Source organism: Haematobia irritans, chromosome 3, assembly GCF_050003625.1.
Source record: "Haematobia irritans isolate KBUSLIRL chromosome 3, ASM5000362v1, whole genome shotgun sequence".
In the NCBI taxonomy this organism is placed as follows: domain Eukaryota; kingdom Metazoa; phylum Arthropoda; class Insecta; order Diptera; family Muscidae; genus Haematobia; species Haematobia irritans.
The window spans coordinates 137,176,998-137,201,687 of record NC_134399.1 but is presented as its reverse complement, the minus strand read 5'-3'; the positions used below and the strand labels follow the sequence as shown (position 1 = coordinate 137,201,687).

The 24,690-nt window shown below is 34.3% G+C and overlaps 4 protein-coding genes and 1 long non-coding RNA gene across 5 annotated transcripts; 2 read left to right on the top strand and 3 right to left on the bottom strand.

Moving 5' to 3' along the window:
- Positions 1–2,286: 2,286 nt before the first annotated feature.
- DCTN4-p62 (dynactin subunit 4) lies at positions 2,287–4,770 on the top strand. Its single transcript, XM_075300308.1, has 6 exons — positions 2,287–2,483; positions 2,565–2,710; positions 2,781–2,941; positions 3,003–3,320; positions 3,385–4,009; positions 4,538–4,770. Exons 1-6 carry the CDS (start codon positions 2,355–2,357, stop codon positions 4,746–4,748), a joined length of 1,590 nt encoding a protein of 529 aa, XP_075156423.1. The 5' UTR covers positions 2,287–2,354; the 3' UTR covers positions 4,749–4,770.
- Positions 4,771–6,214: 1,444 nt separating this feature from the next.
- On the bottom strand, positions 6,215–9,291 carry LOC142229740 (uncharacterized). Its single transcript, XM_075300307.1, has 5 exons — positions 9,121–9,291; positions 7,740–8,978; positions 7,515–7,677; positions 7,072–7,435; positions 6,215–7,006 (listed from the first exon to the last, which is right to left on the bottom strand). The coding sequence occupies exons 1-5, from the start codon at positions 9,137–9,139 to the stop codon at positions 6,473–6,475; spliced, it is 2,319 nt and encodes a 772-aa protein (XP_075156422.1). The 5' UTR covers positions 9,140–9,291; the 3' UTR covers positions 6,215–6,472.
- Positions 9,292–13,384: 4,093 nt separating this feature from the next.
- Positions 13,385–13,816, bottom strand: LOC142229739 (uncharacterized). Its single transcript, XR_012720482.1, has 2 exons — positions 13,669–13,816; positions 13,385–13,612 (listed from the first exon to the last, which is right to left on the bottom strand). It is a non-coding gene; the product is annotated as an uncharacterized LOC142229739 (long non-coding RNA).
- Positions 13,817–14,545: 729 nt separating this feature from the next.
- Positions 14,546–20,228, top strand: Nbr (exonuclease mut-7 homolog). The gene is made up of 7 exons (XM_075300306.1): positions 14,546–14,982; positions 16,251–16,388; positions 16,462–16,673; positions 16,746–16,951; positions 17,007–18,266; positions 19,028–19,586; positions 19,652–20,228. Exons 1-7 carry the CDS (start codon positions 14,778–14,780, stop codon positions 19,766–19,768), a joined length of 2,697 nt encoding a protein of 898 aa, XP_075156421.1. The 5' UTR covers positions 14,546–14,777; the 3' UTR covers positions 19,769–20,228.
- A 1,264-nt stretch (positions 20,229–21,492) lies between these two features.
- On the bottom strand, positions 21,493–24,118 carry LOC142229737 (venom allergen-1-like). Its single transcript, XM_075300305.1, has 4 exons — positions 23,963–24,118; positions 22,447–22,482; positions 21,973–22,367; positions 21,493–21,917 (listed from the first exon to the last, which is right to left on the bottom strand). The coding sequence occupies exons 1-4, from the start codon at positions 24,071–24,073 to the stop codon at positions 21,635–21,637; spliced, it is 825 nt and encodes a 274-aa protein (XP_075156420.1). The 5' UTR covers positions 24,074–24,118; the 3' UTR covers positions 21,493–21,634.
- Positions 24,119–24,690: the final 572 nt, after the last annotated feature.

Sequence of the window (24,690 nt, the reverse complement as noted above, 5' to 3'; positions counted from 1 at the left end):
ATTATTAGGTGCCTTTATAGATCAATTTAGAACGACGCCAATAAGGGACCCTCCAAACAATCAGAAAAAGTGCATTTTAAGATAGTTGTAAAAGAATCATTGTGGTCGAGTAAAACACGTTTGTTTAGATATTTAAAGGGTGATTCTTTTGAGGTTAGGATTTTCATGCATTAGTATTTGACAGATCACGTGGGATTTCAGACATGGTGTCAAAGAGAAAGATGCTCAGTATGCTTTGACATTTCATCATGAATAGACTTACGATCTGCCACAACGTCGAATTTTCAGTGAATGGGCCCTAGAAAAGTTGGCAGAAAATCCGCTTTTTTATCGACAAATTTTGTTCAGCGATGAGGCTCATTTCTGGTTGAACGGCTACGTAAATAAGCAAAATTGCCGCATTTGGAGTGAAGAGCAACCAGAAGCCGTTCAAGAACTGCCCATGCATCCCGAAAAATGCACTGTTTGGTGTGGTTTGTACGCTGGTGGAATCATTGGACCGTATTTTTTCAAAGATGCTGTTGGACGCAACGTTACGGTGAATGGCGATCGCTATCGTTCGATGCTAACAAACTTTTTGTTGCCAAAAATGGAAGAACTGAACTTGGTTGACATGTGGTTTCAACAAGATGGCGCTACATGCCACACAGCTCGCGATTCTATGGCCATTTTGAGGGAAAACTTCGGAGAACAATTCATCTCAAGAAATGGACCGGTAAGTTGGCCACCAAGATCATGCGATTTGACGCCTTTAGACTATTTTTTGTGGGGCTACGTCAAGTCTAAAGTCTACAGAAATAAGCCAGCAACTATTCCAGCTTTGGAAGACAACATTTCCGAAGAAATTCGGGCTATTCCGGCCGAAATGCTCGAAAAAGTTGCCCAAAATTGGACTTTCCGAATGGACCACCTAAGACGCAGCCGCGGTCAACATTTAAATGAAATTATCTTCAAAAAGTAAATGTCATGGACCAATCTAACGTTTCAAATAAAGAACCGATGAGATTTTGCAAATTTTATGCGTTTTTTTTTTTAAAAAAAGTTATCAAGCTCTTAACAAATCACCCTTTATTAATTTGATTAAACATTTACAAATTCTTAAAAATATAACATTTATACCACTATCACATTACATTTAACATAATTTTTGGCATTAATGAAGATGTTGAGTTACAAGTAGCGAGTTACATATTGCTGCGTCTATCAACAAGTGTTTTTATTCCATGGAGGCAGCGTGTCTGTAAAATATCTGAAAAACAATCACTTTATTCCATTTGGAAAATCACCAAATTGTTCACCAATATACCTTTCACAATTTTAAGCGTATAATCTATGTTTTCAGAACTTTATTTTCGTTTTTATTTAATTAAAATATAACAAGATGGTTGCGCTTGGCGTTTCACAAAAAAAATGGCTTTTTTAACAGTAGGGATGGCAAATTACTTGCATGTACTTTTTGATGTACCTTTTCATGATGGTTGAAGTGACATTCACGAGTCTGTGGTAACGATGAGGTTGAAATGGAACTTTGAAATGCTGGCAGGGAAAATATGGTCCGTGTTTGATTTATAAACCCGCACAAATAGTTTTTAATAAATAAATTATTTCTTAATTCACATTGCAAATGGCGCCGTGCTATAAGTCAGTTTTTCAACACGAAAAAACAAAGTATCACAAATGGAAAAAATTTCGCAAATTTTTCGCATTTTTTGGTTTTGTATGGAGTTTCAACGCGAAAACCGAACAGAGTACCGGCCTATAGTTGAAAAATTGTTAATTTAAAAGCGGCTAATTTACATTTCTCATTTCATTATTCATTTATATAGATATGAAATGTTTCGCAATCAATGGCTTGTATATTTCACACCCATAATCTAATGTATATCTGCACTTTTAATTTAGTGCAAAAACCAAACATAGTGCTAACCTATAAAGATATTTTTGGTCATTTAGCATTTGGCATCTAAACGAATTGAGAATTAAAAAAAGAATTTGTTTTAAAGTCCTTTGACGCATAAACATGTTTGAATTGTGAAGAAAATTGGAAACAGGAAATGAAAAATTAGAATTACACATATTGTCTTCATTAATTCTTCATTTGCGGAAAAAGTGAATGTAATTAATAAGCAATTAGATAGACAAGGTTTGGCATTGATTTTATTGTATTCATTCGTCTTGAGATTAGTGTTCGTCTTTCGTTATACGACACTGTTGTGTTTACCAACTTTCATTTTCTATAAGTGTATAGGCAACACTTCAAAGAATTATGCCAAATTTACCACATATGTTTTCCTGATGTCATAGAAATATTGCATTTTGGGAAGGAAATTTCGTTTTTGTCGAACACAATAAAAATGGCCAATTTTATGCAAGATAGTGTTGTTAAATATGCCTGTTCATGTGGCATATTAAATCCAATTAGCAAATTATTTTTTTGTCGTCATTGTCCAAAGTTAAGGTGTGGTTTTTGTGTTTGCCACGAAGTGAGTAATCAATCGGCATTCTTCATCGATTTGTTAATATTTGAAAGTTTCCGTACATGGCTAAATCTATATACATTTTAGGTTGATTCCAATTTTTGTTCGAATTGTCTAGAAAATATTCCCTCATCGGAAGCCAGGAAATTGTGCAACAACTGTGCCAATTGTTTCAATTGTCCATGTTGCCTTCATACTCTATCAGCAAGAGCCACCTCTGTTGTGGTCCAGAAGTATGCTACCACATTTCACATCAATTCTGTTTGCAATGGATAATGATTACTTTAATTATTTCTCCTACAGAAAGCAAGACGATAACTCCAAAGATGGAGAAGCAGCTGCTAGTGCTGGTGCAGATTCTAAACCCGACCCATCCAAGGTTATTACCAAGAAAATGTATTATTTATCTTGTTTAGCTTGTCGTTGGACATCACGAGATGTTGGCATTCCAGATCAGTCTGTGGGTAAGATAAATTCCTAGTTTCAATTGAAAAACAATATAACTAGTTGCATCTTTCTATGAAGCTACTGGATCCTGGCCAGATAATGAATGTGCTTATCAAACTAGATTTAATGCATTGGCTGAATATTATCAAGCGGTTGTCCAACAAGATAAGCAAGAACGTCAGGAATACCTAAGACGTAAAACTCCAAAAGCTCATAAATTTCCTAGTTTAACTGATCGTACGGGTCTTACTGTTTCCATTATACGTAGACAAATGGGCTGGTCTGATAAGAATACTCAAAAGGCAAAGCCAGTGAACATTGCTCCAGCCCAAAATACTGACGATGTTGGACAATTGCCCGAAAGTATTTTCACTCAGAAAATTAATTTGAGGAATAGTAAGTGGAAAAGATCGAAATTATATTATGAAAGCTACTTTAAGAATTCTTTATACAATTCTAGTTACCACAATAAAACAACGTCACAATCAACCCTGTGATCAACCATATACAATAAATAAACTTTATCCACAAAGACGGGGTCTTTGGATTAAACGATCTTTACGTTGCCGGGAGTGTGAACATAATGTGATCAAACCAGAATATCATCCTACTTCAGTAAAATATCGCATTCAACTATTTGCTAGTTATCATGTTCCAGATGTTTTACTTGTAAAATGCGATCAACCACTTAAGGCAGGCCAAATGAATTCGGTTACCTTAAAACTTACGAATCCTACAATGCATGACATGGAAATAAATATTGTGGAATTGCCTTCTATAGAGGATGAATTGAAATTGATAGAGGAATTCAAACGTTCTTGTGCTATGAAGGATACATCATTGACAGCTGCAACTGCAATAGATTCGCTAAAGTCTCTTACAGGTTCTCCTAGTCTTACAAGTACCAATGCATTGGCCAATACTTCTTTAGTAAGGCAAACATCACTGCAAGAAGAGCCACGTGTTGTTAAACAGAAGATCAATTCTAAATTGCAACCTCTGGAATCAAGTTTTATATTAAATCTGAGAGATGATTCAAAAGAATTCGACGAAGAGACTCAGACATCAGCTAAGCAGGAACCAGAGTGAGTATACAGCCAAATATTATGAACATAATTGGTGATATGTAGATCAAATGTTTTCAATTTGAATATTTAACATCAAACTCTAAGATATCTTTCAATTGATTTTCCATGGTCGTCTTGGTACTCTCATTCAGTGTGTTTATTTCAACAAAACTTAAAAATGTTTAAGTGTAATCGGGTAAAAAAAGCAGACGGTGTTTTGCATTTCAATCCCCTTTTCGGCAGATTTTCTGCTGTGTCCACTAAAAAATTTCTTTGTATGTACCCTCGTCTACTACAGAAACAGAACTAGAGTTATATTGTTTAAGTTTGAGAGAATAAATTTATATACAAGAAATACAAAAAAGTTGCAACGCTTTTTACTTCCTAAAGAAATTGATGAAAGGGAAGCTTTCGACATGTGTAATGAAATTAAATCTCAAAGTTTAGAGTTAGTTAAATAGTTCTTTTGCGATTAGTTATAATTATTTGTAAAATACAGAAAATAAATCTTATATTTTACATACCTATTCTTCTCTTCCATTTCAGTTTTATTATATCCCGTAAATCCAATAAAGTCTGGTTACACTTGAAATTTACACCCGATCCTGAATTGAATAAAGGGGATGATGTATATACCGGTTTCAATATGATATATACATATGTGAATACGGTTACTAACACTCCCGAGAAGAAGGAACCAACAACACATGTCTTAAATTGTCGCGTTTATGTAAAAGTTGGCACTATTGAAGATTAAAGTATTTCCTTTCGTTACACAGTATTTAAAATATTTTCATAACTTTTTTGAGCTGTATTACAACTATTTTTGCATATGTACGTATATTTATTGCGCTTTGAAATAAAAATGAATTATAATAACAAAAATAAAAGGAAAATTTTGTAATGTTTTTGGTCTACACCCGGTCTACTCAGAAAAATATCCGTGTACATTTTTCAGATATGTGACGGTGTAATGTGTTGTCCAGAACACCTTGTAAGTGTGACACCTCGCCACGCCATAATAGGTGCGAATATCAACATATTTACTAAAGATGAGTACTACATAGTAGAGCTATGTAGTAGAATCGGCCTTCGGCGACAAGAGGCCGATTAACCGAAGCCGAAGATTTTTGAATAATTTATTTCTCATTGAACTGTGCAAGTGATGCATTTGTCTTATGGCGATTTCGATTGGGAAAAAAGGTGCAACATTCTCTAAAGTGATTGCCACATATGAAGGACACTGTCATAAATTTTGGTTCCTGTGTCCCTCAAAATGTTATGAATTAATAATAACTCGCCCATTTGGGCGAAAATACAATGAGGGAAAAAGTAGTGTAACACCAAGGCAACATATTTTTTGCGAAACGAAAACGCCCTTAGTCAAAACATCCAGTAAAAATAAAACGTAAAAATTTAAAGTCTTTTTTGTCATTGTAATATCAAACTACTAGATTAATATTGAACTAAAACACATCAAATTTCTTTAATTACAAATTTGAGGAAAATAATCGGGTTCGGCCGATTATTGCTTTGTTTGTCGAACATCGGCTTCGGCCTAGAAAACCCCGCTTCGGTCGAGCTCTACTACATAGTACCCACATTTGGACAGAGAGGAAGTAAATATGGGTAAATACTTAGTGACAGAAACAAGTGAGGGCCATATGTTGTTTATTTTTATACAAGATAAAATTATAAAAACTAAGAAAGAATTGTCTGCTAAAAAGTTTGATAAATTACAGCACTGGGTTTACTAAGAATATTTATTTATTTATATTATTCACACTTATTCCTGATTTAATGTTACTGTCCTGTTATGACAGTAATATCAAATCAGATATTACTGTTGTAGCAGTTTGACGAAGCTCAACCCTTCGGCATCAACATTATTGCGAGGCCGAAACGGGGATTGGACTCATGACACTTTGTATGCAAAGCGGACCTGCTAAGCATTGCGTTGATCGACAGTGATTCATACGCCTTCAGATCGTACCTAATAAGAGGCATAATAAGTAGTACATAAGCCAACTTGGACCGAGTAAAAAGAACGGAAAAGACTTTATAACGAGATAGTTTTGTCAATTTACATAACATATTCTTGATGTTCAATTCATTATTGGCTTAAATCAAAAACTTCGAATTATGCCGAAACTGTAAAAAGTTTACATTTCCAAAATTTTCTGGTGACAAAAGTTGCTTTTGTATACGAATAGATAAACATAGTTTTGTTTCATGGTTTTTATTTATAAGTATATATTTACTAGATTTATAAATACGAGTTCCTTTAAAAAAAGATTTGAAATCAGGATATTTATGAAGAAAAGAGAATAGTACGTACGAAAGTAATATGCAATTCAAGGACATTTAAAGGAAACTTGCTATACTAAAGAAAACATTAAAATAAAAATTGTAATGAATTATTCTCCCTAATTTTACGTAGTCTCTCTCCTTCGCTCTCCATCGAATACTACCACAGATAGCTTACAATGCCATTTTCCGACCTTCAATAGATATTTCAACTGCTCTACGACTACTCGCTTTCAGACGTTTTGCATCTAAGAACTTTTTCATATGCTTCTCAAATCGATTCGGTTTACGTTTGGTAGTCGTTGAGATTTCCCCTTCAACTGTAGATTTCGGGCGAACTACATATTCCTTTTCTGAAGGTCTAGGAACTCGAGCTCTCGCCACCCAACCTGGATCGCCGGGCCTCAATGTGTTCTCATCGTCAGCTTTGGCAAATGCTGAATTGATACCCTTCTTTTTCTTTGATGTCGATGGTTCGGGCTCTGGTGTCTTTTTGCGTCTAATTGTAACACGATCACGTTCTTGGCGCTCCTCTTTTGTCATAGCTCTAAAGTCGGTTGTTAAGTTAAAAATGGGACGTGCCCATTCCGATATGAGACGACCAGCTCGATCTCTATTTGTTTTTGTTTCCTTTGGATGTTTATACAAATACATAACAGCCTTGCCTATTCCTGATTGCTTTAGATAACTCTTATCGATGGGTGGAAACTACACAAGAATATATAATATTAGTTTACATTAACAATAGGATTTTCGAATAGGAAATTACTTACATCTGCCAATAGTTTAAGTATACTTTCTCGGATTTGCAAGCACGGCAAGCTTTTATTTGGCAATGGGGCTAACCAGTCGGTAAGAATATTAAGTATATTATGTTCCATAAACGCCAGTTGCAAATCCTTCTTGATTAACTGCGACATTACTTGCTTGAGCATTGATATTTTCTTTGTAGCTGGCTTTCCTTGCAAGTTCAACTGGCGGTCTTCATCGGAAGCATTTTTCATGCTCATAATAAGTTGATCGATAAGATCGTCATTATCATTTATCAAATCTATGTCACGTTTACGTCGTTTTGTGCGTTTTTCTTCCCTTTTTCTCAGCAACATTGCGTCAAAGTCAGAGATGAAGTTGTCATTGCTAAAACGAAGAGTTTATTTAATAATTGTTAATAGTTGGAAAATATTCCTGTTCCAAGCATTTTATATATTTTACGTACTCTCTATCTCTGTCTAAAGGTATGTTCTCATCGTCTGAATCGTCTGCAAGTTTTTTAGCTCCACCTTCCGCATTATCGGCCGATTTATCTTCTTCCTCGTCCTCATTATCAGTATCGGTAATTTTCGTTCTTTTCTTGGTTTTAGACGAAGGTCTGTCTTCACCTGTATGAGAATTTTTCAATAAAATCGTGGCCCTGGTTACGGTAGATATTAGGGTAGCTTACCTTCTGAGTCACTAAGTAGGGCCCGCTTGGAAGCCTTTTTGCTTTTAGTAGCCGGTGATTCAGAACCACTACGTGATATCGATCTTGATTTGGATCGGGATATTGAACGCGAACGTGATCTAGACACTGAGCGCGATCGGGATCTACTTCCCGATTTACTTCTAGACCGAGATCGAGAACGACTTCTAGAACGGGATCGTCGCGAGCCGCTGCGAGAACGTCGAGATCCACTTCTCGATCTTGATCGAGAACCTGATTTGGAGCGGCTTCGAGACCGTGAACGGGAACCAGAGCCCGAGCGGGATCGTCTTGAACCTGACCGTGACCTTCTGGAACCTGACCGTGACCTCCGAGAACCAGATCCACTGCGTGACCTTGAGCGAGAGCCAGATTTAGAACGACTTCGAGACCGTGAACCTGAGCCCGATCGAGATCGTCTGGAGCCCGAACCACTACGGCTTCTACGCGATCCAGATCGAGAACGCCTTGAGCCAGACCTTGAACGTCTGGAGCCAGAATGTGACCTTCTAGAACCTGAACGAGATCTTCTTGATCCAGAGCGTGATCTTCGTGAGCCAGATCGGCTACGGGAACGCGATCGGCTTCCAGAACGACTGCGCTTTGAACCACTGCGAGAACGTCTGGAACGGGAGCGTGATTGTCGTGAACCAGAACCACTACGGCTTCTACGCGACCCAGATCGAGAACGTCGTGAACCTGATCGTGATTTTCTAGAACCAGAATGTGATCGTCTTGAACCTGACCGGCTTCGCTTTGACCCACTGCGGGAACGCCGGGATCCAGATCGACTGCGTCTAGACCTACTACGCGACCTCTTGCCCGGAGAAGCACTACCCGAACGTGATCTATCGTTACTTTTGGATCGGGAACAACCGCGACTGTGGCTACGACTTTTGCGTCCGTCTGTATTATTTACAGGACTACCGCTACGACTGCGGCTAGGACTCTTAGAATGTCCTCTTTCACTCGATTCATTGATTTTCTTGTTCGTATCATCAACGGATGTATTTGGTGATGCCGGTGCAGCATTAGAACTGTGTGAACGTGATCTAGAACGAGATTTGCTGGATCTTGTTTCTCCAGTGGTATTAGCATCACCCTCCTTTGGTGTAACTGATCGGCTGCGACTTCGAGATTTTCGCTCCTTCAAAGTGGAAGGAGAAGCCGGCGTCTCCTCTGAGGGATTTTCAGCTGCACACTCTCCATCTTCAGTATGGCCTTAAAGTATAAAAGAACAGCATTTATGGAAAAATAAATAAACCTTGTAACCTAACCTCAACCAAACCGACGGAATGACTACAAAGAGATTCAGCGTATTTCATTCCTGTTGTTTGGGCATTCTCCAGAGAATAACACTCACCGTTTTCCACCGAAGGCATGTTTGTTGCAATCTAAATTATATACTAAAGCCGGAAAAACCGGAATTTGGATGATAGATTTCTAAACTCAAACCGATTAGTTTTAATATTTTATTTTTCACAATATTTTCGATGTTAAACGCGTCTTACATCAATGGCATATTTTAAACAAAACAGTGCTGCGTAATGGGGATGGCATTGATGTATTCGGTACAAAGCCATCCATGAAATGGTACTGTTAGCAAATCGTACCAGATTTGATCAAACAAACAGGTAGTGTTGTTTGCTACAAATATTAATAGCCCGTTCACACTTTAAGCCTACCCTGCCAACATTTTTTGAATTTGACGGCGCTTCTGAGAATCCCCACCACGTCGAAAACAATCGTATACGGCATACAAAACTCGTAGGAAAAGCGCCGACACTATTGAGAAGTTATACCACGCCAAGTTACACAAAATAGTATCGCATGAGTGCAATTATTAGGTGTCTTTTTTAATAAATTTAGTACGACGCCTATAAGAGCCTCTTCAAATATCAGAAAAAGTGCACTTTAATGCTATGTTCCCACCTACCCGTTTTCCTCATTCGTTTTTCCAAAACATTTCACCGTTCACACCGGGTTGAGATGTTTTAGTTTGGCAGTTACCATGGAAACTAAAGGGTGATTTGTTAAGATCTTGATAACTTTAAAAAAAAAAAACGCATAAAATTTGCAAAATCTCATCGGTTCTTTATTTGAAACGTTAGATTGGTCCATGACATTTACTTTTTGAAGATAATTTCATTTAAATGTTGACCGCGGCTGCGTCTTAGGTGGTCCATTCGGAAAGTCCAATTTTGGGCAACTTTTTCGAGCATTTCGGCCGGAATAGCCCGAATTTCTTCGGAAATGTTGTCTTCCAAAGCTGGAACAGTTGCTGGCTTATTTCTGTAGACTTTAGACTTGACGTAGCCCCACAAAAAATAGTCTAAAGGCGTCAAATCGCATGATCTTGGTGGCCAACTTACCGGTCCATTTCTTGAGATGAATTGTTCTCCGAAGTTTTCCCTCAAAATGGCCATAGAATCGCGAGCTGTGTGGCATGTAGCGCCATCTTGTTGAAACCACATGTCAACCAAGTTCAGTTCTTCCATTTTTGGCAACAAAAAGTTTGTTAGCATCGAACGATAGCGATCGCCATTCACCGTAACGTTGCGTCCAACAGCATCTTTGAAAAAATACGGTCCAATGATTCCACCAGCGTACAAACCACACCAAACAGTGCATTTTTCGGGATGCATGGGCAGTTCTTGAACGGCTTCTGGTTGCTCTTCACTCCAAATGCGGCAATTTTGCTTATTTACGTAGCCATTCAACCAGAAATGAGCCTCATCGCTGAACAAAATTTGTCGATAAAAAAGCGGATTTTCTGCCACTGATTTTGGTAATAAAATTCAATGATTTGCAAGCGTTGCTCGTTAGTAAGTCTATTCATGATGAAATGTCAAAGCATACTGAGCATCTTTCTCTTTGACACCATGTCTGAAATCCCACGTGATCTGTCAAATACTAATGCATGAAAATCCTAACCTCAAAAGAATCACCCTTTAAGGCCGGTACTCTGTTCGGTTTTCGCGTTGAAACTCCATACAAAACCAAAAAATGCGAAAAATTTGCGAAATTTTTTCCATTTGTGATACTATGTTTTTTCGTGTTGAAAAACTGACGTTTATAGCACGGCGCCATTTGCAATGTGAATTAAGAAATTATTTATTTATTAAAAACTATTTGTGCGGGTTTATAAATCAAACACGGACCATATTTTTGTTCCGAAACTATACAAAGGATCAAAGGAATAGCAGATCAATTGCCCAAGGAAAAATAAAATGTTATTTTCTAAAAACACGCAACAACCCCAACTTAATCCAATATCGCTCCCTGTAAAACAGCGCTCCAAGCTACCTAAAAAAACGCCGCTTTCTATGTGCGAAATAATGGTTTCCATAAAAATTTTTCGCAAGAATGAACATAGTACCGGCCTTTAGAAATTCACAATTACTCGAAATTCACATATATGCAACGTATGCCACCGTGGTGCAATGGTTAGCATGCCCACCTTGCATACACAAGGTCGTGGGTTCGATTCCTGCTTCGACCGAACACCAAAAAGGTTTTCAGCGGTGGATTATCCCACCTCAGTAACGCTGGTGACATTTCTGAGGGTTTCAAAAGCTTCTCTAAGAGGTTTCACTGCAATGTGGAACGCCGTTCAGTCTCGGCTATAAAAAGGAGGTCCCTTGTCTTGAGCTTAACTTGGAATCGGGCAGCACTCAGTGATAAGAGAGAAGTTCACCAATGTGGTATTGCAATGGACTGAATAGTCTAAGGGCCAGTTTCTCAATGTCTTGTTATTATTTATGGTGTCGATAAAACAGCTGATCCCATACAAAAATTTTACTAACCGGAGGTCTATCCACCGGTTAAAATTAATCGGAGGATGAGAAACTGGCCATAAGTGAGCCTGATACATCGGGCTGCCACCTAACCTAAACTAACGTATGTCCAAATAATTACCGCGAGCGCATAGGGAAAAAAATTTATGTTATTTTCACATGTCCATGTTCTTAAAAGCCTTTGTTTATTCCCTTTTTTCTATGAAACTTATTTTAATATTTTGACATATATTTTTAATAGGGTATGTTATTCGGGGTATATTCTAAATTAGGTGGGTTCACATTCTAAAATTGGCATGTTTTGGAGGAAAACTTGTTTTTTGGACTGATTTTTTATATGGGGAAAACGACTCGTTTTGAAATATTTATAAAGGGAAAACATTTCAAACCCCAAAACATGCTTGGTAAGAACGCCGTATAAGGTAGTTGTAAAAGAATCATTGTGGTCAAGTAAAACACGATTGTGTAGATGTTTATTAATTTGATTAAACATTTATAAATTCTTATAAATATAACATTTTTCCGTTTATCTCATAACATTTAACATAACTTTTTCATTAATAAAATAACGATGTTGATTTACACCTAGCAAGTTAGTGTGTAAATATAACCATAGCGATAGGCGGTAGGCGAAACATTTTTGCCGCAACGGCAAATACAATAAGCTTGACGGCGAATTATTCCCTTTTTCACGTTTCCTAGCGTTTTTGTTGTCAATACAGCACGCTTTGACAATATTATACAATGAAGTTGAATAAAAACATACAATGACTTGTTATTTGTTGAGTTATTTCAAGAAAAAATAATCTACACGTGTCGAGGCAACAGCAATTCCTAGTGGTGAGTTAAAAAAAAATTGATAAGCGATGGCAACACTATACCAGTTTTCGCCAAGGAGTTAGAATAAGTTTTAATTTAGCGACACGCCGCTAGCCGTCACGGTATTCCGTCGCGGATTTTGGGCTTCCCATAAGAAACACACGTAAATAATTTTTCGCCTACCGCCTATCGCTATGGTTATATTTACACACTTACATGTTGCAGCATCTATCAGCCGTTTGTTTATTCCTGATAGAGGCAGCGTGTCTGGAAAAATATCTGAGAAAACAATCACTTTATTCCATTTGGAAAGTCGAAAATTGTTCACCATATACCTTTCACAATTTTAAGCGTAATAACTATGTTTTCAGCACTTTATTTTCGTTTTTATTTAAATAAATTATAATAAGCTAGTTGCGCTTTGCGTTTCACAAAATATAAAATGGCTCTTCTAACAATAGTGATGGCAAAATACTTTCATGTACATTTTGTACTTTGTGATGTGCTTCCCCCATCACAGTTGGCAATTGTTGTAGTGAAATTTACGAGTCTGTGGTAGCGATGAGGATGAAATGGAACTTTGAAATGTTGACAGGGAAGGAATAATCGATATTGTTGCATGTTTATGGGATCGATTATTTAGTCATCAACGAATTGTCGTATCGATTGGACACACACTGTAAGATTCTTTACAAACACAGACATTCCGTCCGGAAAAACTTATAGCATAAGAATTGCCTTCAATTTCAAAAAATGTTGATAGGATATTCCCTGCCAACATTTTTGGAATTTGACGACACTTCTGAGAATCTCCACCACGTCGAAAACAATCGTATACGATATCAAAAACTCGTCGGAAAAGCGCCGTCACTATTGAGAAGTTGTACCACGCAAAAGTTACTACAAAAAGGTTTCGCATGAGTGCAATTATTAGGTGCCTTTATAGATCAATTTAGAACGACGCCAATAAGGGACCCTCCAAACAATCAGAAAAAGTGAATTTTAAGATAGTTGTAAAAGAATCATTGTGGTCGAGTAAAACACGTTTGTTTAGATATTTATTAATTTGTGTAAACATTTACAAATTCTTAAAAATATAACATTCATACCACTATCACATTACATTTTAAATAATTTTTGGCATTAATGATGATGTTGAGTTACAAGTAGCGAGTTACATGTTGCAGCGTCTATCAACTAGTGTTTTTATTTGATGGAAGCAGCATGTCTGTAAAATATCTGAAAAACAATCACTTTATTCCATTTGGAAAATCAAAAATTGTTCACCAATATACCTTTCGCAATTTTAAGCGTATAATCTATGTTTTCAGAACTTTATTTTCGTTTTTATTTAATTAAAATATAACAAGCTGGTTGCGCTTGGCGTTTCACAAAAAATAAAATCGTAGTAGGGATGGCAAAATACTTTCATGTACTTTTTGATGTACCTTTTCATGCAAGGCATATTAATTAAAGGTAAAGTCACGAGCAAACGTGTGTACACCCCATGGTATTTAGAAAGTCAAACTAAAATGGCAGATCACTTAAGTTGACATTTTGTGTATGTGTAGTGTTGTTGTATTGTAATATTTATGGACACAAAGAATGTAAACAAACCTACTAAACGTAAACAAAGCCTTTGACAAGATGAATGTCGATATTAGTCACCTGATTGCATGACTTTACCTCTTTAATATGCCTTGCTTTTCATGATGGTTGAAGTGACATTTACGAGTCTGTGGTAACGATGAGGATGAAATGGAACTTTGAAATGCTGGCAGGGATTGGAGAAGTTTTTATGTAGGTCAAAATTAATGGAACTCAATTGTTTGTAGCAATCTCAAGCTAAATCTAAAGAATCCAATGTCTCAATGGGTAATTCTATGTTAAAATATTAATATTCAGTGAAAACTAAAAAAAATGTTCCAAGCCTTACATTGTTAAGTTTGTAAATAGCTTTCAAATAAGCAAATAAAGGAAATCTCAATTTTTGATATTTATTTTGATGCTAGAAATCGAGATTTTGATGCTAAAAATCGAGATATAGTGTGAACGTGGTATAAAAGGTATTAGCATTTGAAAAATACTCACTTTCTATTTATTGAGTAGTGTGAACGTAGTATCAGAGTACTCTAACAGAGTTGTTTCAACATTTATGAAGAAATATGGTACCATTGACACAACCTTATCGTGACTGCAACACGGTTTTGCAAAAAGGGTTTTTTGCGCTGCATATTGGCAAAATATCAATAACTTATTAAGATGTAAATAGTTGATATTTCCTTGAAAAAATTCTTTCAAGTTACTCGATATCAAAAAGGACGTTTTCACCTACACGTACTTTTTGTGCGAAATTATTAAATTGTCGGTATCCATTGTCCAGAAGTTGTACCAATAAAGAATCATGTCAAAGTATCGTGGTGTTCCTGCTGGTTACGAGGATGAAGATGAAGATACATTGGATTTATTATGTTCCACACAGAATTTAAAAATTACTGTAGTTCCTGATATTACAGCTGGGGCAGGTCTGAATGGTGAAGATTTTGATAATACACTCAGTGCTTACATGGAAAATTGGTTTGAGGATTTCAAGGAGACATTTGGAAAATGTAAGTAAATTTCTATAATTGCACTGAAAAACTTCATCTAGATTTAGCTGTTGCAATTTTTTTGTTTTTAGAAATAGAGTAATAATATTGTATGTATCTGAGTATTAAACATGTTGTATGTATGTATGCATGCAATGGGTGGGTGGATGTTCTATTGAAATTATAATAATGAAGGCCTCTAATAGGGTATACCTGCAATAAGTAGAATTGACTGGCTTATTATTAGCACTTTCGTGAACTTAATGGTTTAATGGAGATAGTTACAATAGATAATAAATATATCCATGGCAAAGAACAATACGTGGATAACTATGTAGGATATGTTATCCGTCTTGCTTGAAATTATACTCTGATCATATCTGGTTCATTGTTTGGCTAAAGAAATGCATCGCCAAAGCCTACGATATAGTCACACTGGGCAAATATTTGACACAAATTAAAAAAGAATTCGCCCTTACAGTCAAACCTGCAAGCAGTTCTATGTCATATTGGATATATAAGATAACGATAGGAGTATTTTCCAAAAACGGTATCCAGATATTACGAAAACTATCTTGGAAAAAAGTTTGACACCCATTCTGGTCAAATATTTGCCTAGTGTGACCAAACCCGTAAATCTATATCATTTATAGCAATTATTGTTTACTTTTGTGCGCTCATTACATTAATGAAATCAATCATTGTCCAAAACTAAGAACTTTGATATAGTCCAAATTGATTTTATGGTTTATTGGATATATCTTCACGGATACTGAAACTTCGTGGGCTAGTAATGCACTCTGAAGGTTTATCTATTCTATTTTGGTTAGGTCAAAAATATTTTGGTTTTGAATGGTAGCTTTTGTTCTTATCATGGTTTGTTAGGATAATAACCACCGGAAATAAGTACCTACAGTTGATGATTAATATGGTTATCAATATTAGGCTTTCTGCCATTTTCAAATTTCTGAATTTCTGAAAGATGATATTGGTTGCAATGCCCGTTGGTCTGTGACAATTCTGATAACAATATTCTGGATGGATGGTTTGCTTTTCCACTGTGTGTATATTAGTGTTGCTTAGCTTATCTTACGTATACTTTGATTATTTAATTATCACAAAAGACGCAACTTGATCTTTTCGTAAGATTACAACTTGATTTTCTGAATTTAGACAAATTCGAGGAAAAGATGAATTTGATTATAATACCTATGTTAGCTAAAATTGTATTTTTTATTTATATCTATTAGTCTGATAAAAATAATATTTAATTTTTTTTAATTATTCAGGCAATCGTACACCAGCAACTCAACATCAATTAAAATCGGTACTAATGCAGGATTCCCAGCCATTGCTACAGGCCTTAAAGTTATTTGCTTCTTGTCCTGGTCGTAATTATTTAAAAAATAAAAATATGGCATTATTTAGTAAGTAAAAATGTCTTCCATGCTAGCCGTATTTATCATCATAACAATAATAATATTTTTTTAATAAATGTAGTCCTTGAAACAGTTTGTGAACTATATAAACAAAATCCGACAATTGAAGCAACCTGTGATGACAATACTCGTATGGTGGCTTTTAATTTCGTGAAAACCTGTGGCATAGCGCCACTCTACAGGGCTGTGACGGAAACTTATCAATTACAAAAAATACAAACCTATTTAATACCAAAACTGCAACAATTATTGAATGATAATTTTTACAAAGATGTAAGCATTTCACAATTTGACTAACAAGGAAATTTTTTTTCTCACCATCTACATATCTTTCTATGTGAATAGGCAGCTTATTGGTCGATTTACTTGAATTGTACACATATTTTTGGTTTATATGATATGTTATTCCCTTTGCTACTACAAGACAAAATTAATTTGGCCGAAGAGTTTTTGGGTGTGGCCAAGGAGCAACAATTACCTACAGTACAATTTTTGGATTCTCTATTGGATCGTAAAAAGACTGTTTATGAAAATTGTGATGAAATTCTAAAGTAAGTTTTCCTTATATTTTAATTTTACATAAATGATTTCTGTTTATTTTTGCAGAAAATATAAATATTCTGATGTTAAGCATAATATATTAAGTTACCGTCCTATGTCTAAATTAGTAACACGTTTAGCAAAAAAATACAATATAGATCCAGAACATACGCCGAATTTAAAATATTCCAAATCCTGTTCATACCTGCATTATCTGTATCACAAATATCAGGAAGGTGGTATGAGTTTGGACTCTTGGCGTGAATTGGCTCGCGAGGAGGCGAAGAAGAGTAAAGCTTTACAATTGGACCTAATTACAAGAATATCATCGTCTGGTGATTGGGAGGAGGCCATCTATTGGGTTGACCACTATAACATTCCATTGGATGAATGTCCTCCACCCTTGCAAACAAAAATGGAACAATCTGACAACGTTAACGCAACAAATAGCGATTCAAATGACTCATGGGTCGATGATGGACCCCAAATGCCTTCATCGAGAAAGAATAAAAATAGCTCTATTTCCCTTTTACACAAAGATGACTATTTGAGAATTCAATTACCATCAGAATCAATAATTCTGGTGGACACACAAACAAAGTTCCTTGAAATGTTACAATACTTAGAAAAATTTTTACTCATTGGTTTCGATTCGGAATGGAAGCCTTCGATGAACAATGATAATCATGTATCACTTATTCAATTGGCAACTCCAGAGAGAGTATATTTGGTGGATTGTTTATCACCACATTTGGATGACCATATGTGGAAAATGATGGGTCGGAGAATTTTCAATAATTTGGAGATTTTAAAACTAGGTTTCTCTCTGCACTATGATCTACAAATGTTACACAAATCTTTGCCTCTTCAACTTAATTTACAAGCCACTTCATGCTACTTAGATTTGCGAGATCTTTGGAAACGAATTAAATATATGCAAATATCATCATTACCATATGAGCAGATATCGGGAGCCGGAGAAAGTCTTTCGGCTCTCACAGAAGTGTGTTTGGGCAAAAAGTTGGATAAATCAAATCAATGTTCCAATTGGGCCAATCGTCCTCTAAGACATGATCAAATCATATACGCTGCATTGGATGCTCATTGTCTGTTGCAAATTTATCAAGTTTTGGCTGAAATACTATTGCGTGTTGGTATTAATATAGATGTTTTAGTGGAAGAGTTAACCACATCAAAATCTGGTTATCTATTTCGTACGAAATCTAAAAATCAAGGACAGGGACAGGGCTCTGCGGGAGCTGCAAAGAAATCTCAACAGAGTCTAAGTGAATGGGGACATCATAAGCAAAAGTGTACGAAATTAAAGTAAGTAAATACAATATTAAATATAAACAATTTCCAATAATTTGCTACTTGAAGAAAATTTTTTATTTTAATTTGAAATGCATAGCTCATTGCAATTTACTTAATGGAGATAATTTAATTTGGAAGAGAAATAAGAGATTTTCAGTCAAATTATTTTGACAAAATTTTTTTACTAACAAGGAATAGTTGAAAAAGGCTATGTTGTGATTCTGATTGCAATATGAAAAATTTGAAATTATTTTTGAACATAACATATATGGTGTATTTCAGGCCGAAATTCTAAGACGATGTTCGTCTGTCTCTTGTAATCACCATAGACCCCGCAATAATAGAGATACCACTGCAGCCGGGTTTATGAGGAAATTGAAGATAAATTATTATTATAAATTTGATAAACATTGTTTTCCTCTGTTGGTTAAGCTACAATTGTAGTTTAGTCAATGCATGGTTTTAAGCTGAGATCAAAAACAACAAAATGATAAATTATGATCTAATAATATATATAGATCCAAAGAAATTTGTTAGTAGGCCCAACAGAAAAAAATCTGCTAAAACAGCAGAAAATTTTCATTCTAATTTTTCATTACCAAGTAATTTTAGTTGCAAAACTGAATTGATCGTTTAATCTTTCACCCAATTTTTACGACAAATTTTGTCTAGTTCTAGTTTTTAAATCACAACTTCCGAATACTTTTACACCACAACAAAACCACTCCTGCTACAAAAAATTTTAATGAAAAAAAAAATATTTCTTATTTCAGATCTACAAGTAATATCCGATTTCTGTGCGATGGCATGTTAATTGGTCTTTCGAAAGAACTTCGAACCCTTGGCTTGGATTCTATGGAAATAAATGAAAGTAGAAACGATACAAATTATTTCATTGATTTAGCACGTAGTGAGCAACGTATTATCCTGACACGCGACTCTCGTTATTTTATGTTCTCTCGCGAATTTAATCAAACACAGTGCATTCAAATACCAGCGGATGCTATTGAGAATCAAGTAAAACATATTTTGCAATATTTTCAACTTCGTATAGAGCCTCGACAATTATTCTCTCGATGTCTGGAGTGTAATGGAAATGATTTCCTTTTGGCAAATCGTTTTGATATGCAGTTAATGCGTTTCGGCCAATTGCATCAGGAAGATAATGGTACATTGAGACATGATAGCCATGTTACTGACAGGATGTGGAATATACAAAAAATCCATAAAAACTCAATTGAGACAAGAACGACGCCAAAGGGCAAACCTATAAAAGTGAAACGAATCAAAACATACTTTCTCTACAACAAAGATTTTTTCTATATATGTGATGTAAGTAGATTGCATCCTGCAAAGAATGTAAACGATGGTAATAATTTATGAATATTTTCTTTCAGAATTGCGGCCTTTGCTCATGGCAAGGCAACGATAACAAATTAAATAAAACTGTAATGGATTATATCTCTCATATATCCAATGTTGGAAGTAATGCCAAGAATTCTGTATCGAAATAGTTTTCCTTTTTGGTATTGTTTGACGTGAATTTATTTTATTTTTCTTATAGCGAAGTGCATTTTTTTATTTAATGTTACCATATTATACACAAATATTTTTAAAAATCAAATCAAAAAACAAATTGTGATGATTTCTTTGTGTACATTAAATACGTTTAGTTTTCATCTTCTTTCTGCTTTTTTATTATTATTATTATTTTTTTTTTAATTGTTGATATGTATTTTACACAAATAACTAGAATTAGTACAAAAGCAATTATAAATACATAAAACATATGAGTGTATTGATGAATATTTTCAGAGAACATATTTGTTTTGAATTAAAAAAACAATAGTAATATATATTTACTTATTCTTTTCTCCATATTAAAATTCTATTATTACATTTGAAACTTTTAATGTATGATTTCATGAAGAATTTAAATAAAATGAATAAACAAAGCCTACTTGTGGACTAAAACGTTTAAATGTTATTATTTCATGGGGGCTCATTATATTTAAAGACAAGGAGGAATTGCCAAGAAGAAATTGGAATAGAATTATGGCGTCTTATAAAAATAATAATGCAGACTGCACTTAAACTGCAAGAATACATGCAGTAACGACGAACGGACCTCGTTCAGTTTAATCAGGGGGCGATCCTGAGCACGGTTGCCACTAGAGCCAAAAAACAAAAATCTACCAAAATTTAGAGAAAAAAAATCGCATTTTGCAAAATCATATTTCTATAGAAAATTTTGTCAAAATTTTATTTTTATAGAAAGTTTTGCCAAAATTTTATTTCTATAGAAAATTTTGTCAAAATTTTATTTCTATAGAAAATTTTGTCAATTTTTTTTTCTATAGAAAATTTTATCAAAATTTTGTTTCTATAGAAAATTTTGTTAAAATGTTATTTCTATAGAAAATTTTGTCAAAAGTTTATTTTATTCGTTTTGTTTTGTTATTGTTGGTTTATTCTTCAATCATTTTGTTGTTTTTGATTTCAGCTTAAAACCATGCATTGACTAAACTACAAGTGTAGCAACAGAGGAACATAGTGTAGCAACAGAGGAACATAATTTCTATAGAAAATTTTGTCAAAATTTTATTTCTATGGAAAATTTTGTCGAAATTTTATTTCTATAGAAAATTTTGTCAAAATTTTATTTCTATAGAAAATTTTGTCAATTTTTTTTTCTATAGAAAATTTTGTCAAAATTTTATTTTTATAGAAAATTTTGTCGAAATTTTATTTCTATAGAAAATTTTGTCAAAATTTTATATCTATAGAAAATTTTGTCAATTTTTTTTTTCTATAGAAAATTTTTTCAAAATTTTTTCTATAGAAAATTTTGTCAAAATTTTATTTCTATAGAAAATTTTGTCAAAATTTTATTTCTATAGAAAATTTTGTCAAAATTTTATTTCTATAGAAAATTTTGTCAAAATTTTATTTCTATAGAAAATTTTGTCAAATACATCTTCCAGACCCATTTTTTAGGTAGATGAGGTTTCCAATTATAAATAATCATATATTTACTTCGTGCATTTTAAATAAACAAGGGAGAAAAAACGAAATATTACACAGGCAGGACAAGTTCGAAGATGGGCTATATCGGTCCAGATTTTGATAGAGCCCCTAACGTATATAAACCGACCACCCGATTTGGGGTCTTGGATGTCTAGTAGTTTTTTTTTTCGAAAAACAGACATCGCTACAACGGATGACTATTTAACAGTCCTTTGCTATTTTTGGTAGTTTTCGGACCATGCTCGTTTTTATTGAATTTAAATGGAAACATACATATTTATTTGACTTATTTTGCCCAAAAACTAATCAAAAAATTTTATTTGTGCTTTTTTTTACTTTCAAGCGAACTTTCTTCAAAATATAAAATTGAACAAATTATTCTCATACTCAATATCTTTTATGTTATAAACTTCCTGCACTGAACATAGATTTGGATATTTTGGATTTTGACCACTTTGGCATTGGGAGGCTGGAGAACCCTCTCTATAGACAGAAACATTGTAGAAACTCGTGAAGGAATAATCACATGCAAGAAAAACTTCGCTAACGTTCGCTGTCGACTGACGGCTGATAGCACAACCAACTTCATTTGCACGTTCTTGAGCCATTAAGGTGAAATGACCAATTTTATGAGGCCTGAAACAGATATCAATATTTGTTCAAGATGTTATTGAAGCAATTGACCACTTACAAGTCCGTCCTCTTTTTCATATATTTGACATCATATTTTGTGATATATTGATTCTCTCTATACCAATAGTCGACCAACATCTCCAAGACGTAGTCAAGTGTGAAATTATAATTTGTCCATCGAACGGAGGCCAAATTTTGCCCAACATATGGATAATCAGGTGTGCGACGACATTTATCATGTTTCGTCACACATTGCAATAGATTCAGTTTCGATAGATATTCAAATTCATAATTCCAAGACATCGTGGCCATACGAACTGCAGGATCAAAGCCTTTCTCCATTCCTCCAGCTATGATATTACGACGTTCATTGTGTAAATCCAACAGATAGTTACGAAGTTCCGGTGTCATTTCCACAAATTCCACATTCGGAAGACATTGTTCGGAGAATCTCTAAAGAATGCAAATTTTTAAGTCTTCATAAGCCTTCATTGTGATTCGAGATAGTCGAATCGATATATAGTCTTCTCACCCACGTGCTTCGACAAGCTATGTGATTGGAACAATACCCAGCAAAAACTAGGTAACCACATCTCATTACAATTGGCATTACCAGGAGTAAAGCTGTCATTACACGTTGCATTACATTGCGGTGAGTTATAATGACTAACTTGTAATGACAAAAATAAATATAATGCCTAATAATTTTCGAATTGTTATTCTCAGTTTTTTAGGCAGTTGGCTTAATAAAATAGAATTGAAAGGATTGAATACTTCTTAGTACGAATGAACTGAAATATTTTTTGCTATGCTAAGTGTTATTCGTATGTATGATAAGCTTTCTATAATAAAGAAAGTCAGAGTTATCATTTTATAAGAAATTTTACTAAATTTGGTTTTAGTTTTTGTTCGGTGTGTTTTGTTCAGTGAATAAAATTTTCTTGTTCAGTAGTAAATTCGTATACCCCGCGAAGAAAACAGTATTAGTAAAATGCCATGCCTTATTCTAGTTAATGAACTATTCCTAACTGCTTTCAGTTTAGGATTTTTTTACTGAAGCAAGTAAATTTTATTATTTCACACAATAACACTAGTTTACAAAAAAATAAATAATGAATATACACTTAATGAAAGGCAACTTTTCTTATGTATTTTGATCTGCTGAATTCGAAAAAAAAATATTTTTTTTTATGGAACGACATTTTTCGGTCGTTTTTCTTCTAATTGATCTTATTACTTACGTTAGAGTATCACCTATACGATCATGAACTTCTCTTCCAGACGTTTTTTCGATGGTGTATACTTTTCTGGCGGAAAAGGTCCTTCGTAAATTTTTTGAAAATTTGGCTTTTCGCATCGAAAATTTTTGAACCACTTAACTTATCACAGATCCGATTATACACGATTATTCGTCATCTTAATACCTTTCATTTAAGTACCAACGATATAATCGGACATTTTTAACTCGAGATATAATTTGTTTAGAGAGAAAAAAGCGAAAAAATAAAAATAACAGGATATCTCAAAAACTGTTCCATAGAAAATTTTTAAACATTTTTTTCGAATTCAGCAGATCAAAATACATAAAAAAGTCGACTCTCATCAAGTGTACATTTTCAGTGTAAACTATTGTAATTTAACTTAATGCAAATAAAATGGCTAATCTAAATTGATGAATATTTTTTCCTTTAGTTTCGAAGGCACTTTTTTGTGGGTGTAGTGCTCCTATTACAGCATTACACGCCATATTTTGATACATTGTAATCGGCGATAGAAATCAATATTTTCGAATTTGATTGCCTGAGACAATAAGTGGATATTTTACAAGCTTTGGTGTATCTACGAATAAGTGATTACATATTAGGTTATTATATGCTTTAAAAGCACTACTTATTTCATGGCCGAAAGTATGCCTGGGGAGAAGTACTTTCCTCCTAGGACATGCGTATGTAAATGTAATCCGCAGCGATGCCAATTAATAAGTGGTTATTATTTTTTAAAACGGCTTACCCACAAGATTACCGGGTAATGAGAGTTTTTGCTGGGTATGTGCAAGGATTTACAGTTGATATGAGAAACCTTGAATAAGTTTTCGTTGCGGCCAAAACGCTATCGTTTATGGAGATTGCGAGTAGTAGTATGAGCAATGGTTTGAACATTTGCAAGATTTTAGTCACGTTTGTAATAATTCCGTATATGGGAATTACATTCTGAAGTCAGTATTTATATATGGTACCTTTTAATGGGATCCATTTACAAATGTCTTGAAAAAATGTGGCTCACGATCGCAATTATATTATTGTAAAGAAACTACAATCTGCAATTATTTTCCTAAATAATAATTGAATACTGATAAAATAGCCGAAATAATTGAAAAACCAAGTGAGAAAGTGGTATATACAGGGTCTAAACCAAAATTTGAGAGCCAGTTGGCTACACTGACAAGTCCTCTAATTACATTAAGTACATTAATTACATTAATTAAATTAAGTTTATAATTTAATTTGAATAGATTTGCTTTGTGCTAATGAAATGTACAGGGTAACTGCAATAAATTGTAACAATTGAACAGTAAAAATATTTTGTATTGAAAGTAAATAAAATGTTTGTGCATCGCACCATAAATCGTTATAATGATACTGGTGGAAATAAAATTTTGACAAAATTTTCAAAGAAATAAAATTTTGACAACATTTTCTATAGGAGTAAAGTTTGGACAACATTTTCTACAGAAATAAAATTAACAAAATTTTCTATAGAAATAACATTTTGACAA